Genomic DNA, 16,952 nt, shown 5'->3' with positions numbered 1-16,952 from the left:
CACACATGATGCTTATAGTCTGATGTGCACTTTCCTGCATGTATATATATAATGCTGTATAATGCGTTCAAATTCTATTCAAAGAGGGACTATGTCAATAATAATATCATCACTTGTTGGTTTAGTCCACATGCTGCTGCTTGACTGAGAGTCCACACTCTCCTCAGAAATGTCTTTATAAATATAGAGAGGGGAAAACAAATTCAGCCAACCCTTCATATTTCCAGTCTTCCATTGCTGACAGGCGGGAACATAAATACCACGCAGGCAGCTCGGCACCCTGCTCTGCACCCCTCCTTACACGTGAACCAGGCTGGTCACGGTGGAAATCCATTCACCTCCTCCTCCTCCTCCTCCTCTTCCTCCTCCTCCTCCTCCTCACTGTCGCCCGCTCCGCTCCACACCAGAGCCGTCTGTCTATCTCCCTGTCAGCAACCAGACCAGATAACGAGTATCAGCCGTTAGGAACCATCTGTAAAAAAAAATGTGAGTATTTGCCTGTTTTTGTGGTTGTTTTTCTTCAGGGCGGGGGGTCGGACATGATGCGTGCCCAGCGCCTCAGCAGCAATGGATGCTCAGTTCGACCACCCGCTGAAGGAATCCATTGTTAATGTATGCGAAGTTTAACTGAAAATAATTCAACCGCTTGACACAACGTGGCGGGTTGTATGAATGTTTTCCGTCAGTTTAGACAGAAAGAGCTAGAAAGAAAAGCTATCTGGCAATATTATGATTTTTTAAATTGTATTTATTACGTGTGAAATTTGTATTATTTCAGCCTATTACAGTCAGTAACAGTCAGTAACAGGCTAACTGTACAACAGTGCAAAGTGCAGCTGCTGTAGCTCATTAAACTACGTCTATTGTTTTACACTTGAACTCGACGTCTTTGTACTAACGGCCACATTTTAGTGTGGAGCACTTGACATTGAGGATGGACCGTGTGTTTGTAGCCATGTTGTGTATTTGAACACAGACAGGAAACAATGAACTCGCGGTGAACTTGAACTTCTTCCCCTGTAGGAGCTCTTTTCTCACGCGGTAATTAAGATGTGTTCACAACAATTTCAACGTTTCCTGTCGGTTTTACGTTGAGTTGAGTTCACTCTTCTCACTGTGTCTCAGCATCATCAAAATGAAGGGCGACTGCAGGGCTCAGGCCCACGCTGTTACATAACGAGTCAGCTCCACTAAAACCATTGAACAGGACAAGAGCCTCACCATATCAGCTTACTGCAATAATTCAGTCAGTAACAGACGAACAGGAACTTAGTCCTGTCTTCAGTAAGGCTGTAACAGTGACTGATTCTATGAGGCTAAAATGGGGCATTGTGCTTTTCAGCAGCTCTATCTTTTCCCTGAATAAGTGCCAGTTAGCTGTAGCCCATATAAAGCCATGAGGTGTGTCTCCTCATGGACAAACCACCTCCCCTCCACCGCCTGTTTCTAGTGTCCATTTGACCTTGTTATGAGCTGATATCTTAACTTGTTGGCAGCCTGTCCCCACAGGCTAAATACGACAGGACAACATGAGCTTACAGGGCTTTTGTTCTTTATGAATGGTGATAGTGAAGGTCAGTGGTACCCCAACCTGAGAACTGTGTCCTAATCAAGTGGTTTAATCAATTCATTTTATTACTCACAATAGGCATATATATATATCCCTCTATCTAAGGCTCTTGTTTTTGTAAATGATTCATTATATCTAACAATTTTTTATGATTTTCCTCTCAGCACAGTTTTATGACATTGTGTTGGGTTAGCTCTGGTTTCAGTGTGACGCTGTCTATTTTTTTGTGAACAGCACCTCCTTTTGTTGTTTTTAATCAGACCTTGATATGAAATGAAATCTGTTGCTTGTGTTTGACTCATGCAGATTGTGCTGTCAACTCAGTTCAGATGTTTTTGTGTTTTCCCTGAAATCATTTTTAGTCTCTGGACCTAAATGTCTGCCTTGCTGTTGATATTGAAACCAGTTGACAGAAAACCACAAGAGCCGTGCTCTTTATGAGGAAGTGTAACACTGAAGTGAACTTGTGATACTTTGATGAAGCCAGAAATCTTTGTGTGTAGAAAAACATAGACATAATTGTTAAGTAAGAACACACTGGCAAAATGTAGCTGTATGATATTGATCATACATTGAGTAGTGAATGTATTGATATCTTGTCACCCAAACCTAATTTATTGATGTTGAGTTTCATCCATTGTGGCCTGAAACTGGGGTTGTGCTATTTTCTTTCTGCTAAATGTTGTTGTTTATCAGCTGTTTGAAACCAGCTGATTAACATCATAAGTTCCTGTGAAAAAACTACTAATATTTGCATCCATTTCAGTTATTTTTGTGTTATTTTGCTGTTTAAGAAAATTAAGTAGCAGGGCAGGGCTCTGACTCTACGGACAAATGACGCCAGACAATAAAAATAGTTTGTTTGTATTGATTGAAGCATATCATTTGATCTTGGCTTATATAGGAAGTTATTGGTTTCATTATTAAGCATTAATCATTTTGATTTCAAACTGATGTTTTTCAAAGTGTCATGTTGTTCCTCTTGGTCCACTCTTGGTGGGGGGTCACATGTTCTGCTGCGGCATATCTCAGTTCTGTTCTTGTGCCCTTATTACAGTTATTCCTACACCAGTTGTTAAACAACAATTAGTTAATAGTGATCCCTTATCCCAGCCAAGGACATGAGAAACCTGATGTCATGTTTGACGGCCAGCTCTCCTTCTCTGACCATGATCATCTGTCTCCTGGTCTCTTCGCTCTATACAACATCGGAAAATCAGGTCTTAACTGACTCAGCACTCCACCAAGCTCTTGGTCCAGACCGTGGTTATCTCTCACTTGGACTATAGCAGTGCTCTTCTGTTGGACCTTCCTTTGTGCACGGTGAAACCCTTACAGATGGCCCAGAATGCAGCAGCCCGTCTGGTCTTTGATCACTTTTAGAGCTCTGCATGAACCCAGAATAACACCGCAGTTCTCCTTCAACCCCACACCACAAGCCGGGCTCTTAGGTCTTCCACCCTGGGTCTTCTAAGCGTACCACAAACACACTTTAAGATCCGGGGTGATGGCGCCTTCCAGTCAACAGTTCAGAAGCTCTCTCTGACTAAATCTGAGCGCCTTGGACTCTGTGGACTCTTTTAAAAAGCAACTGAAAACTTTCTGTTCAGACAAGCTTTTAGGTAGCATGTGGTATTTCATACTTTTAACCAGTGTCCTGTTTTTCCTCTCGTATATTTCATCCGGTGTTTTTACTTTTACTTTTATTTGATGATTTGGTTTTAATATTTTCATTTGATTTTATTCATTTTGGTTGTCAAGCACTTTGTGACTAGTCTCTGGGAACGGGGCCATACCGATAAACTTTGCTTGCTTGCTTACGCTTTCCGAGGAATGTGGTTTGTCATCACCATCCTGCACACAAGACAGTCTCAGTCCAGACTGTTCTGGTCTGTGGTTCCCTGATGGTGGAACAAGCTGCTGAACACTCTCAGAGCAGGAGCCTCATCTCTTCAGAGAGCAACTCCTCTCCTAACACCTCTTAACACCCTAACATGTCTATCTAGCTCTTAGTATGAACCTTTGGTACACTTCCTTATAGAATCTCCTTCACTTATGAACAAATGTAAATGTCCTTCACTTCTCAATCTCTTTTTCCTGATGGCTTTGTGCCTTTGGGGCAACTTAAGAAAATATGCCTGTAAGTCAGACATCTTCATGTAACACAGTCTTTATCATTTTTCCAGCACTTCACAGTTCAGCTCAACGTCAGCCTCAAAAACCAAATTTTCCTTCTGTGATGATTGATATTGCACCATGTGACCAGAGCTGCTAAAATCCACATATTGACACAAGGACCTGAAACCAGGGGCGGCAAAACAGGACCCAGTGAGACTGAACAGAACTTGGACCTGGTCTGACTCAGAACTAAACACCCCAAACTGAAATACTTAAGACAAAAGCTGGATGTTTTGTAATACAACATATAGAGTGATTTTTTTTGTGCATCTGTGTGCAGATGCTGTATTAGTGATATCAATATAATTTTTCAGTTCCCACTTACTGCTAGTAGTTTTATTAAGCCTCATGCAACATCAGGCGTATATGAAGAACTCCACATTCTTGTGATAAGTGTGAGACTGTGAATCAACCATCCTATTTCAGAACATCAGCGATGATAAGTCAGTTTTACACATTCACTACTCAAGCTGCTGTAGAGATGGGTATGACAATGGACATGATAACACAAACACATCATGTATGTACAGATTAGCATGATGCTCAAACTACTTTGTGTTCATGCTGGAGCAGTGATAATGCTGTTACTCAAAGTGAGGAAAATGATGACACTGACACTCCTGATAAAACCTCAGTATTTAAACTGGACACTGGTGTCAGTCAGTCAGTCGTTGATTTCTGGGTTTGGTTCCTGCACTTGGCCTCTGTCACCATGTCTTTCTTTTTGATGCCCATCCGTGCCTCCTCCTGTAAGTGTTGTAACCATGGTTGTGTTGTTGGTTGTTGGTTGTAGACTATTATTTACTCTTGGACCGAGGACTATGTGTGTTACAGTGTGTAGAATATATGCTTTATTTGGAAAAACCACCTCTGGTCCTCATTGTTGAAACAAATAATCAGTAAGTCGATTGAAAGGAAGTGAATACCTGATAGTTCTGATAATCAGTTAATGCTTCATTTTAAACCAAATACAGTAGATGAATTGATAATGAAAATAATTGTTGCAGCTCCTGCTCATTATTTTTGTGTTTGTGGATATTTGTACACGGTCAACCATTTGTCAGAGATTGTGAAATTGATTCATCAATTATTCGAGTAGATGTAAATAATCTTCATCAGTTTTGATAACTGATGAATTATTATTATTATTATTATTATTAATAATAATAATAATAATAATAATAATAACAAGTCACATATTTTCTTCCTTCATCTTCTTTATTGTGAAGATTTGTGTCTTTTCTATGGTTTATATCAGTAAACTTGTTTGGGTTTTGTAACTGTATAACTAACTCAAAACGATACATTTGAAGACAGCACCTTCAGGTGTGAGAACTTATGGCAGACATTTTTTTATTTTAAGCCATTTTATGGATGATTTTATAACCATGAATCGATTAATTGAAAAATTGGTCCACGGATGATGGCAGTAATAATTAGTTGAAGGCCTACTCTTCATTCACATGTTTTATACTTGTGTTAATGTTTGTGGAAATATGTATGTAGTCAACTATTTTAAAATGAATCAACTGTTCACCCTTCATAAGGACAGTGTTTTACAGTTTACATGCTGTTTCTGGTGTGAAGAACAAGTCTCGGAGGCCGCATCTGACAGTAAATGACTAGTTTAGACAGATGTTTCATTCCTGTGCCGTTGGACCTGCTCACCAGGACATGTCCTCTCTGTGTCTCCCTGCAGCCGTCATCATGTCCTCAGTTCTGCAGAAGTTGATCAGCCCTCTGGCCAGCGGCCCCGCCGAGCCTCCCAGGAACAAAGTGACGGTGGTCGGGGTGGGCCAGGTGGGCATGGCCTGCGCCGTCAGCATCCTGCTGCGGGTAAGAAACAGATCAGCATGAGTTTTATTACATGAGAATAATTAGAAAAATAGAAACCCATACAAAAATCTGATACATGGTCATATGCATCAATTAAGTTTATATAATATACATGTCAATGTGGAGTACTCTCACTAATATCCAATATCCAGAAGACACATGTATGGCCATATAGTTCAAAGTGTAGCATCATTTTCATGTATGTTCACTGTATCCTTACAGATGTATAAATATATTTCTATTTCGTAAAATCTGATTCATAACAGGAGTTGTCAGTTTAGCATTCACACTGGGATCATGTCTGTTATTGTTGTTCGTTGTGCTAATTTTATTATTGTATATTTATTGTTTGTGTGTCACATTGGTGTGCTTTAACCAGCCTGTGAAGGCAAAGGCAAATTTACACATTTATTATTATTATTATTATTATATTATTATTATTATTATTATCACAGGGTTTACACATACAGACAGACAACCACTGACACTCACATTCACACCTTCAGACTATTAAGAATCAATTAAGAATCACCAGTCAACTTAACCTGCATGTATACAGTATGTATTTATGTGTGTGTGTGTGTGTGTGTGTGTGTGTGTGTGTGTGTGTGTGTGTGTGTGTGTGTGTGTGTGTGATCAATAAATAAATCACCCTCTTCCTCCTCCTCTGGTCAGGACCTGTGTGATGAGCTGGCTCTTGTGGATGTGATGGAGGATCGTCTGAAAGGAGAGATGATGGACCTGCAGCACGGCAGCCTCTTTCTCAAGACCTCCAAGATAGTGGCTGACAAAGGTCAGGAAATTCTGACTTCTCTAAATATCACTCATCAGATCTGAACTGTCTTGATTCAGTCTCACAGCTGAGCTGAGTTCACCTGTCTGTATCCACAGCTGTAAGAGATCTCCAGTGTGAAATCAGCTGATAACAGCAGGAACATTGATTGTGGAATTATTAAACAGTGTGTGTCAGTGTGAGAGCAGTGAGTACTTCTGTTATCTGAGGCCATGAGTGATTACAGTTTTATTTCAAATGGCCCCAGTGGGAGTGTAACCTCCAACCTCAGAAGAGTGAATGCTAGCTTCACTCACTAACTGCCTGAGGCTAATGTGCATCAAAGTGAGCTACTCAGTTATGTAATTTATTCTTATATACATACCGTACATTAAAAAGCAATGATAAAATGATAATAAAGTATATAAATCGTCCTTTTCTCCGTCTCCTTCAGACTACGCAGTGACAGCCAACTCCCGCCTGGTCGTCGTGACAGCCGGTGTTCGTCAGCAGGAGGGTGAGAGCCGCCTCAACCTGGTGCAGAGGAACGTCAACGTCTTCAAGGCCATAATCCCCCAGATCATCAAGCACAGCCCCAACTGCACGCTCATCGTGGTCTCCAACCCTGGTGAATACACTAATACACACATGATCATCTCTCGGTGTGTTTGCGTGTGTGTGTTTGCGTATACTACTTATCAACATCACACCCTCCACAGTTGATGTGCTGACCTATGTCACCTGGAAGCTGAGCGGTCTGCCCAAGCACCGTGTCATTGGCAGCGGCACCAACTTGGACTCAGCCCGCTTCCGTTACATGATGGCTGAGCGCCTCGGCATCCACGCTAGCTCCTTCAACGGCTGGGTGCTGGGCGAGCACGGAGACACCAGCGGTGGGTACACACAGAGAAAACACTTAACAAACAAAGGAACATTTGTCAGATATCATGGGTGCTTTTTTCCTGTTGAAGCTGCACTCAGAAAGTGAGTAAACATATTCGACACATTCCCCTAAATTTGTTTATTGGCTTGGTACCACGTTACAATCAGTCTGCCCTTATAAAGGATTTATGAAGGGTTTATACGTTTATATAGTTTATTAATCAGCTTGTTAACACTAATCATTTATAAGCTGTTATAACACATTAGACAAAAAGGGCAACAGTGACCTGTTGCTTGCCAAATAGTGAGCCCACATGTATCTGTACTGTTCAGCCTCATATCTCATTAGTTACTGAGCTTTCTTTGTTTTCTCCATCATCAGCGTTTGTACCTGCTGCTTCATCACGTTTGTTCAGTTATTATCAATGAACCACCGTCAGCATCTTAATGTTCAGAAAGTTTCATCTGGCAGATCAAATTATGGCAGATCACATGATCATATCACATGACTAGATTCATCCTCGGAGGCCTTGGCAGTGTTGTTTACCTTGACATGCTCTCAGCAGCCGCAAAAGTGATCTTATTGTAAAGGGTTAAACACATAATCATTTATTAATGAGTTTCTATAAGGCTCCTTTTACCAGTTATAAATGGTAGTGACTCATTAGTAAGATTAATGAGTAGTCAGCATTAACTTAATCTTGCCAAAAAGTGAGCCTGCATCAATGTATGAAAACTGTGTTAAAACTCATTTTTAATTGTTTATTTATGATTTAAAAAGTGTTTAAAAGTGTCTGAATCAGTAACCTAATTGTAATCTTGTAAAGCATTACACGTTGCATTGTGGCAAATAAAACATACAAAGTACAAAGTGCAGTGTAAATACAAGAACAATGTTATACAAAAAGATCTACCTTAAATGAAAAGAAAACAAAAGAAAACATAACACATCAACCAAACAATCATTATATTTAAATACAAAATTAACAAGATAGAAGGAAAAACGAACACCCCAAACCCATTAATGTTCAACTGAGCTTTTATATTATATACACTTATGTATATAAGTATAACATCAAGATCAAACAGTTTGTGGAGGGACACACATTTTAAACTGTGTGTGTGTGTGTGTGTTTTTTCTCTAGTGCCTGTGTGGAGCGGTGCAAATGTGGCTGGAGTCAACCTGCAGAAGCTGAACCCTGAGATTGGCACTGATGCTGATAAAGAACAGTGGAAGGCCACACACAAGGCTGTTGTGGACAGGTAGGCTGTGTGAAAGTGACTGTGTGAGAGGGAGAAGTAGACCAGATAACAAAACAGTTTGGATCGAGCTTTATAAATGTTTAATGTCTACATGACGCAGCAGAAGCCTTTATGCTCACAGCCTTCCGGCTTCCTAAACACCCAGAGCCTCCGAGGCAGGATCTAGTCCAGGTGACGGAGCCTCAGTGACCCCATGACAGGAAATGATTCAGCCTGTCGGTCCACACTTCAGTTATTCCCGGCTACACAATCATCCGTCTCAGGTGATCTGATCACCAGTGGTCAGCTCTAAATTCAGGTGTGAACACACCCGAGACACATTGTGGATGCACTTGAAATCCAATGACTCAGACCACATTCAGAGGTTGTATGGGCCACATGTGGCACTCATACTCACTCACACACACACAAACACATCGACAACAAACCTGTCTGTCTGATTGGCTAAAAACAACAACACATACTTGTTTATTTACATATAAAGCAGGAAGTTTGATCCGATCACAAGACACATTTTAAATCCAGGTGTGAACTGACGCACTTACAGCTGAGCACTGCTGATCAGATCACTGAAGATGATGTTAACGCAGGTCTGAACAGGACCTCAGTTATTGATATCTATCTTTCTATGTATTCTAATCAAATCTCTGACTGTACAGTAGCTCATCATTGGCTGGCCCTCATCTGTTAAATAATCTACTGTACAAGAGTTCATGTAGCTGTGTAAAGCTTGGCATTAGCACTTCAGGCCTGTGTTGTTCTGGTGCTTCAGTTAATGTAACACTTTGTTTAGAACTAATATTGTCTGTAACACTGTATTGCATCTTCTTTGAAAGATTTGTTAGAGTCTTCCAGGCTTATTTTAGACTTACAGGTGTAAATTAAGTCTTGGCTTCACTGCTGATCTCAATATCTTTTTGATACCCTGCATTGGGGGGGTGGGGGGGTGGGGTGGGGGGGTTTGAGGCAAGCAAGTTTGCCAGTTCATAGCAGGTCAACAGTGTCAAAATATTATGTTAACAAGGCACTATGTTGTGTCTCAGCGCCTACGAGGTGATCAAGCTGAAGGGATACACCAACTGGGCCATTGGCCTGAGTGTGGCTGACCTGACTGAGAGCATCATCAAGAACATGAGCAGAGTACATCCTGTCTCCACCATGGTCAAGGTCAGACACACACACACACACACACACACACACACACACACACACACACACACACACACAGTTAGTAATGCCTTATTTTTATGTGCTTTAGTGTTTATTCCTAAAAAAATTTGCAGATTATAAACAATGAATATGGAGTCATCTGGGCCCTGGGAGAGAGGCTAACCTCTCCTTGCACTCAGCCCACAGCCTAAATAAAGTAGCTGCTGCTTATGGAAGCCATGGTTGTGTGATTATTTTTGGACTTGTTATCACATGACCTTCATCCATTCTCCTCTGCCATAACCACTCTTTGTTTTCTCTGACACCGAGAATGAAGGTGCTAAACACATGTACGGAACAAGTACTTGCTGAGAAAGTCTTATTTGTCTATGAACTAAATCTAAAAGTAATTTGAAAGATGCTAGAATCACATGAGTATTAGACAAATAGGGGCTTTATGTCAGTTTTTATTATTGTTATATTTATCTTTGTATTACAGGATTTAAAAACACTTACATCAGATTAATCAGATTTATTCATTTATCAAAAATGATCAGGAATAAAGATCATTGTTGTCTTACATAGTTGCCTCCATTACTCCACTACCATTTGTTTTAAATAGCAGTCCTATGGCTCGTATGTTAAAGCAGGGTGCTTGTCCCTGTGTACTACACCTGTTTTTCTAAAGGAATAATTCAACATTATGGGAAATATCATTTGGGATAATGTAAGAACTCAACTCAACAACATATAGAACATAAGTTTAGTTGTTTTTAGACATTTTAATGAGGAAAAGTTACAGATTAGAACTTTAATAAGGTTTATAATGGAAGGAAATCCAACATTCACGTATTCATGGCCACATCCGAGGCAAACTGTGTGTAGGGAGATTAACTGAATTAACCAAGAAAAGTTGTTGAGAGGTTCTAAATGTCGGTTTGATACTTCTTGGTTAAGTTCACAGCTCTATTTGTTTTATCCGTCAGTTTGACAATTTGTGGTTTTACATGCTAGAACTTGTTCTTGAAAAACAACAGCTGGCTAAAGTGACTGTTTGCAGCTTCCTGAAGTCTTGTTTCCAGGTTTGGCACTATTGTTCCTGCATAGATACCAAAATAAAACCTGTGCTCACTGATTGTAAATCAGAACCTGCACACACACACACAGACACAGCACAGGAGTTCTGGCAGATCTGAATCAACTTTTGTTTGTCAAGAAATAGTTCCAGTATGTAACCCCGCCTCCTAAATCCTGATTGTGTCATGTGCAAACAAAGAAGCATATTAATTACCAATTATAGATATTTGTAGAGGTGTTGATATCCATCCTCTCAGCTTACTTATTAATAAATATTTCTCTAAACATAAACACTTTAATCGCCTACATACAGTGCATGTCTATATTGTGTTAACTTTTGTGTGTTTCTCAGAGCTTCATCCTCACTTAACTGTGTGTGTGTGTGTGTGTGTGTTTGTTTCCTCAGGACATGTATGGTATCGGTGAGGAGGTCTTCTTGTCTCTGCCCTGCGTGCTGAACAGTAACGGTGTGAGCAGCGTGGTCAACATGACCCTGACAGACGCTGAGGTGGGCCAGCTGAAGAAGAGTGCCGACACACTGTGGGGCATCCAGAAGGACCTGAAGGACATTTGAACACACCTGCACACGTAGTGCACACCATTGATGCAGAGGCCTGAGACATTCACACACTCCTTTTATACTGTCCCTCTCTCTTAGATTGTGTCGCTCACATTTTAAAGGATGATACCAGTGTTTTTCTTGAACGTTGTCGTCAGACCTGACATGGCTATTTTCATATCAGTGCTGAGTCAGTCACCTGACACCTGAAAAATCGAAACACTCGTATGCTCCTTTAAAAAATGCTAATTTTCCTCCCAAACAGCTCGTAGACTGAAGTTTCTGTGTCCCTGTGTTTGTGTTAGGAGATGTAAACTGACCTCTGTCATGTGCTCTGTATGGATTCTTGTGTTTCAGCTGTTTAGATCAGGATCAAACACAACCCTCAAAAAGCCTTAAGTGTCAAAGTCCTCCTTCAGCACTTCCTGTACCAAGTCGTTCACTTAAATCCCTGCAGGGAATCACTGAGAGAAAGACCCTTAACGTCTAGAGTAAGACCCTAATAATCCAACTGCCTTCATCCGAACGTGGTACAGCACACAGTGACTGCACTCTTAGGTCAACACAGGTTTAGCTGACAATGTGATTGTGAAGGTGCTTTTTTTCTTCCCCTCTGGTTTTCTTGGTGTTGGTAAAGGGAGATGGAGTGAAAGAGGAGGAGTGGTTTCATCCAGCTCCAGTTGTGTTTTTTTAAGCATCATTTTCTGACTGTGACCTTGTGTTGGAAACTGTTTTGGAAAGAGTAACGTCTAATTTAATAAACGGAACCTCATGAAGGGAGTTGTGTGTCTGTGAGCGTTTTATTTTTTATAAAAAATTACTATTCATGGTGCTTTTTTCTGAATGATTAATGAAGGAGATTTACACCAACAACTTCAGAATGAAAATGCTTTGTGTCGTTCACCTGGTGGAGCACGTACCACTCAGGCTTAATCAATCTGATTGAATCTCAGTGAGATAGAAAATCTCATTTTCAAGAGAGACCTTAACAAAAAATAAAACAAAAATGAACAGATGGTCTGAAAAGAATTTACAATACAATTTAAATTAAAAAAAATAAAATTACAAAATTGTAATAGAAATAACACAGAAGGAGAATTAAAAACATATGCGGAGATTATAAAACTGTTCAGTCTCATCAATTCAGGTTTAAAATCTTGTTTCTAAAATGTGGATAACTTATAGAATTTTGAGTTTTTTTAATGGATAGTAAAGATTTCACAGATGTATTATTAAGCTTGACTATGATGAAAATCGTGTTCATAATTTTTTTAAATTGTTATAATAAGAACATAATTAAGAATTCTTAAGAATCACATTAAAATATAAATGATGTATTTCTGTATCTATATCCATTCTATTACATACTGCTATAAATGTTTTTATGAAAATGTTTAGCTCATCAAAATATTTATGGTAAGAATCAATAGAATAAAGATAACAAAAACAACATACACAAACATTTAATGAAATAACACTCGTGGTCATCTCCTTACAGGTTTTGTAAAATTTATCATTATTTTCATTAACAGATGATCCATTACCAGTCATAAGTTTTACAACACCTCTATTCTTCCGGTTGTTACTGTAATGTCTCAGTGTTTCTGAAAGATAGATTTTTTTTTTTTAAATTATCACTGCATCTTTTTATTGAACTAAATTGAATCTAAATTTTTAACTCATCCAGCAGCTGAATTCACCCCTGAGCGTCTTTCTACAGAGGAAATAAAACATTGTTCAGAAAGTTCATCCCAACACTGTTGCAGAGATTTTACTAATGTGTTGCACTTGTTACTCAGCTCTCACCTTCTGCCCAGTTCATCCCAAACCAGCTCCATGAGGTTCAGGTCTGGAGACTGTGCTGGTCTTCATCCTGTTGTCTGGTTCTGCTGCTGCTCATTTTCTTGCTCAACAATGAAACCTATGAAGATTTAGAGTCCATCATAGCACAGAAACAGCTCTGGTTAAAGTTACTAATGATCTCCTCATGGCCTCAAACAATGGACACACCTCTCCCCACGTGGATCTTAGTGCTGCATTTGACACCATCGATCACATCGGTTATTACAGAGACTAGAACGTGTCATTGGCATTAGAGGAACTGCAAAAGGCTGGTTTAAGTCAGACTTATCAGATAGATTCCAGTTTGTTCATGTTAATAATGACTCTTCCAATCACACACTTGTGTGAGCTTCTTTCTACAGAGGAAATATCACACTCTTGTGTGATTGGAAGAGTCTTTATTACACACATGGAGTTCCACAGGGTTCTGTGCTAGAACAGATACATTTCGCCCTATATATCTGGTTCTGTTGGAGGTTTCTAAAGCGAGTTTTTCCTCCTCACTGTCACCAAGTGCTGTGCATGGTGGAACTGCTGGGTTTCTCTCTATAATATTGTCAGGTCTTGACTTCACCTTTTAAAGTGCCTTGAGATAATGTATATATGATTTGATTCTATACAAATAAAATTGAATTGAATTGAATTGAATTGAACTTCCACTGCTGTAGAGAAACTGGAAGTTAACCAACGTCTTCATCCCTGAAAAAGTTTTTGACCTAAACTTTTTATCATATTATTATTATTCTATTTTTTGCTGTGGGTGGTTTCCTGCCGACCCGAGCTGCTGAATTTTTAGTAAAAACAGAAAACTGGTTTGTTCTAAAACCTTTGACTGGTACTTCACCACCACATGATCCCACCTCATCAGTTCCACTTTGGACATACGGGAATTAATTTTCATTAAAACTGGACATTCTGTTCAAACTGTCATGAAAGACATTCATTTGAATGTTACATTACCTATTACGGTAATTCTTATAGTCCTAATGGGTAATTTTAACACACAGAGAGAAAATTCTTTATAAATCTCTTAAGATAAATGATAAACCACCAATGTATAAATACACTAGACCCACTGTATATGTAAGTCTTTCTGAATTATTGTTTACTTGATTAATGTTTTATTATGATTAAATATTAGTTTCATATTTTTGCTTTATATCATTTGTATTATTATTATATTAATTTGTACTTATTACCACAGCATTGCAGGGATCTAGCTGCTGAAAGATGTGTGTATATTGTCATTTTAAAAGGCACAGTAGTGCCACCCTGTGGTTGGATTAAGCCACTGCTGCTTTTATTGTAACACCAAACTTTTTATTGTGACATTTTTCCTTCATTATCAAATCAGTTTCTTACGGGAACTACTGAGGTGATGAAGAGAAAACACGCAACAGAAACGTCTAGTCTAAAGATTCATTTCCCCCTTTTTTTCAGTTTTATTTCATTAAATCATTTTTGCTTGTAATCCCTCCATTGTTGTTGATTTCAAATCAGTTTCGCAGTAAATGTAGGTACAAAAGTTTTATTCAGGGAAACATCATGTCATCTGAAGGAAAGGTCTTTTTTTAACACATACGGAAAGACTCGGGAAGGTTTCAGTTAGGCACCTCCAGTTCTCGCGGGAAAAGAGAGAGGGGTGAGAACTTATTTGTCCTGGCTCTTTGAACGGCTCTTCTGTAAATGTAGCCGTTGTAGCGTTTCCCGAAGCGAAGGCCAAACGGGTTGAAGTTGAATTTACTCCTGCGGTCGTTGCACAGCAGCTGCCGCTGGTCGTCATTCTCCCTCAGGGAGAAACACAGGTTGGGGTCCTGGTCCAGGAAGTCCGCTGCGGTCCTCCTGCTGAGCGCAGAGAGGACCGATCCTGATCCTGATCCTGATCCTGAGCCAGGACACAGGAGACAGGAGAGACATCAGCTCAGCTGGGAGAGAACCAGGAGTCCAGAACACCATCACTTTAACTCATTCACCACAATAACTTTAATTTCTTTGTTCACATCAGATATTTTTACACATGCAAAATCTCTCAGAAAAAAACACAGGTTAAACTAAAACACCAACAAAGATTTCCCACAATTCCATGATGAGATTAAAAGTTTATGGAGTGTTTTGTGAAATATTTTTATACGTTGACAAGTTGACAGATGGACATTTTAACAAATACAGAAAATGAATATTCATATAAAATAACAACCTCATATTCCAGTGATGTAGTAAATATATATTTATAGGACTATATCAAGTTGTGTGTTTATGCACAATAACCACAATATGTGTAAGTAACTATAATTATAATATTAATTTATCTCAAATATTAAAAATAAATATGAGGTAACAGAATACAGCAGATGTTACAGCAACAATAGCAAACATGGTCTGCTACAGTAGGGAAGTGTAGTTCTGTGATATGCTATAATAAGTAATTAGTAGTGTACTGTTATAGTATTCCTATATTCTTCTTACTATTATTATCGTTATTATTATTAGTGATACATGTTAACACAATGTTGCAGCGGGTGGATATGGAGTTAATTTTCCTGCTTTAAATGCTGTTGAGTTGTATAATCTATAACAATACATCACATCTTAATCCTGAAATCATTTAAACAGAACTCTGAAAAGTAACTAATAACTATAATCATCAGATAAAATAAAAAGTACATGATGGACCACTGTCCTCTATTGGAGCAAAGTAAAATGAAGTTAAGTAAAATGAAAAAGTATTCTCTCCATTTAGAAAAATGAAATCAGATCTAAAAGCTGTACAATGCTACAGTTCAGCTGGTCAGGTAGAGCTCACCTGTTGCTCGTGTCCTCTGTGCAGAGTCATATCCTGGCAGAGCTGCTCCCACACTGCCTCCATCCTGACCAACAATCAGCCCGCACACCACCACCAGAGCCACAAGTCTCATCTTCCAGCACCGGATACAGATCAGCGGGTACTGACGCCTTCCCTCCATTAACACCTGTTTTATATTTCCATCATGACCTTGCGTTCCTCCTGCTCTCAGCCAATCACAGCCGCCTGCATCCCTGCGCTGTAAAATTGCGGAGCTGCCAGTGGTGCTTAAATGTATCATTCATCTGCTCTTCTTGGAAACGATCATTCATCCAGCGCAAGATAATGTGTCACTGCATGTTGGAAAATGGTGAAGAATGGAAAAAGGACTAAAACACCAGGACGTGTAATTGAACGCACCAGTTTGTGGTTTGGCTGCAGCAGCAGTAGCAGCTGGGTGGACTGGGTTGTCACTGGTGTTCAGATCCTTTACTTTAGTAAAAGTATAATACCACCATGTAAAAACACTGTGGTCCTGCATTTAAAATCCTACTTACTAAAGGTACTAGTAATGTTGTATATTACTACTATTAGTAGTAGTGGCACAAAAGTACTTTAAGTATCAAAAATAAAAGCACTGGTGCTGCAGAAAAATGGCCTCTAGACCTGGAGGATTTCTCTGTCTGACACTGATTAGACTGAGGTGGAGCTTTTATAAAGTCTTAGGGGTTGTGAGAAGGTGAATGGCAGAGGAAAGAAAAGTACATTCACCACTTTGTGGTAGTATCCCTCCGCCAACCAGCCAAGTGTCAGGAAATTTAGTCACAGTCTCTCCTTTCTGAGCTACAGCATTGAATAGATAGATGGATAGATAGAGAGATACTTTATTCACCCCCTAGGTGAAATTTAAGAATAAAAGCAGAATAAAAAGAAGAATATTAGCCAAAAGTGTTTTTTCAGAACATTATGATGTCACACTGAAGTTGACCTTTGACCTTTTGGATATAAAATGTCAGCACTTACTTTTATCCTTATAGACATT

The 16,952-nt window shown here is 39.4% G+C and overlaps 2 protein-coding genes across 2 annotated transcripts; one reads left to right on the top strand and one right to left on the bottom strand.

Moving 5' to 3' along the window:
* The first annotated feature begins 325 nt into the window (after positions 1-325).
* ldhba (lactate dehydrogenase Ba) lies at positions 326-12,066 on the top strand. Its single transcript, XM_056367946.1, has 8 exons — positions 326-486; positions 5,448-5,584; positions 6,260-6,377; positions 6,811-6,984; positions 7,076-7,249; positions 8,384-8,501; positions 9,545-9,668; positions 11,134-12,066. Exons 2-8 carry the CDS (start codon positions 5,456-5,458, stop codon positions 11,299-11,301), a joined length of 1,005 nt encoding a protein of 334 aa, XP_056223921.1. The 5' UTR covers positions 326-486; positions 5,448-5,455; the 3' UTR covers positions 11,302-12,066.
* A 2,360-nt stretch (positions 12,067-14,426) lies between these two features.
* Positions 14,427-16,052, bottom strand: kiss2 (kisspeptin 2). The gene is made up of 2 exons (XM_056367959.1): positions 15,932-16,052; positions 14,427-15,013 (listed from the first exon to the last, which is right to left on the bottom strand). The coding sequence occupies exons 1-2, from the start codon at positions 16,041-16,043 to the stop codon at positions 14,730-14,732; spliced, it is 396 nt and encodes a 131-aa protein (XP_056223934.1). The 5' UTR covers positions 16,044-16,052; the 3' UTR covers positions 14,427-14,729.
* Between the last annotated feature and the right edge of the window lie 900 nt (positions 16,053-16,952).

This window comes from Seriola aureovittata, chromosome 22 (assembly GCF_021018895.1).
Source record: "Seriola aureovittata isolate HTS-2021-v1 ecotype China chromosome 22, ASM2101889v1, whole genome shotgun sequence".
NCBI classification, from domain to species: domain Eukaryota; kingdom Metazoa; phylum Chordata; class Actinopteri; order Carangiformes; family Carangidae; genus Seriola; species Seriola aureovittata.
The sequence above is the reverse complement of the archived record's forward strand: the minus strand, read 5'-3'. Positions and strand labels throughout refer to the sequence as shown.

Coding starts and splice junctions, on each gene's coding strand:
- ldhba (XM_056367946.1), top strand. CDS start 5,456: ATGTCCTCAGTTCTGCAGAAGTTGATCAGCCCTCTGGCCAGCGGCCCC. Junction 5,585..6,259: donor CCGTCAGCATCCTGCTGCGG/GTAAGAAACAGA, acceptor TCCTCTGGTCAG/GACCTGTGTGATGAGCTGGC. Junction 7,250..8,383: donor CGAGCACGGAGACACCAGCG/GTGGGTACACAC, acceptor TTTTTTCTCTAG/TGCCTGTGTGGAGCGGTGCA.
- kiss2 (XM_056367959.1), bottom strand. CDS start 16,043: ATGAGACTTGTGGCTCTGGTGGTGGTGTGCGGGCTGATTGTTGGTCAG. Junction 15,014..15,931: donor ACAGAGGACACGAGCAACAG/GTGAGCTCTACC, acceptor GTCCTGGCTCAG/GATCAGGATCAGGATCAGGA.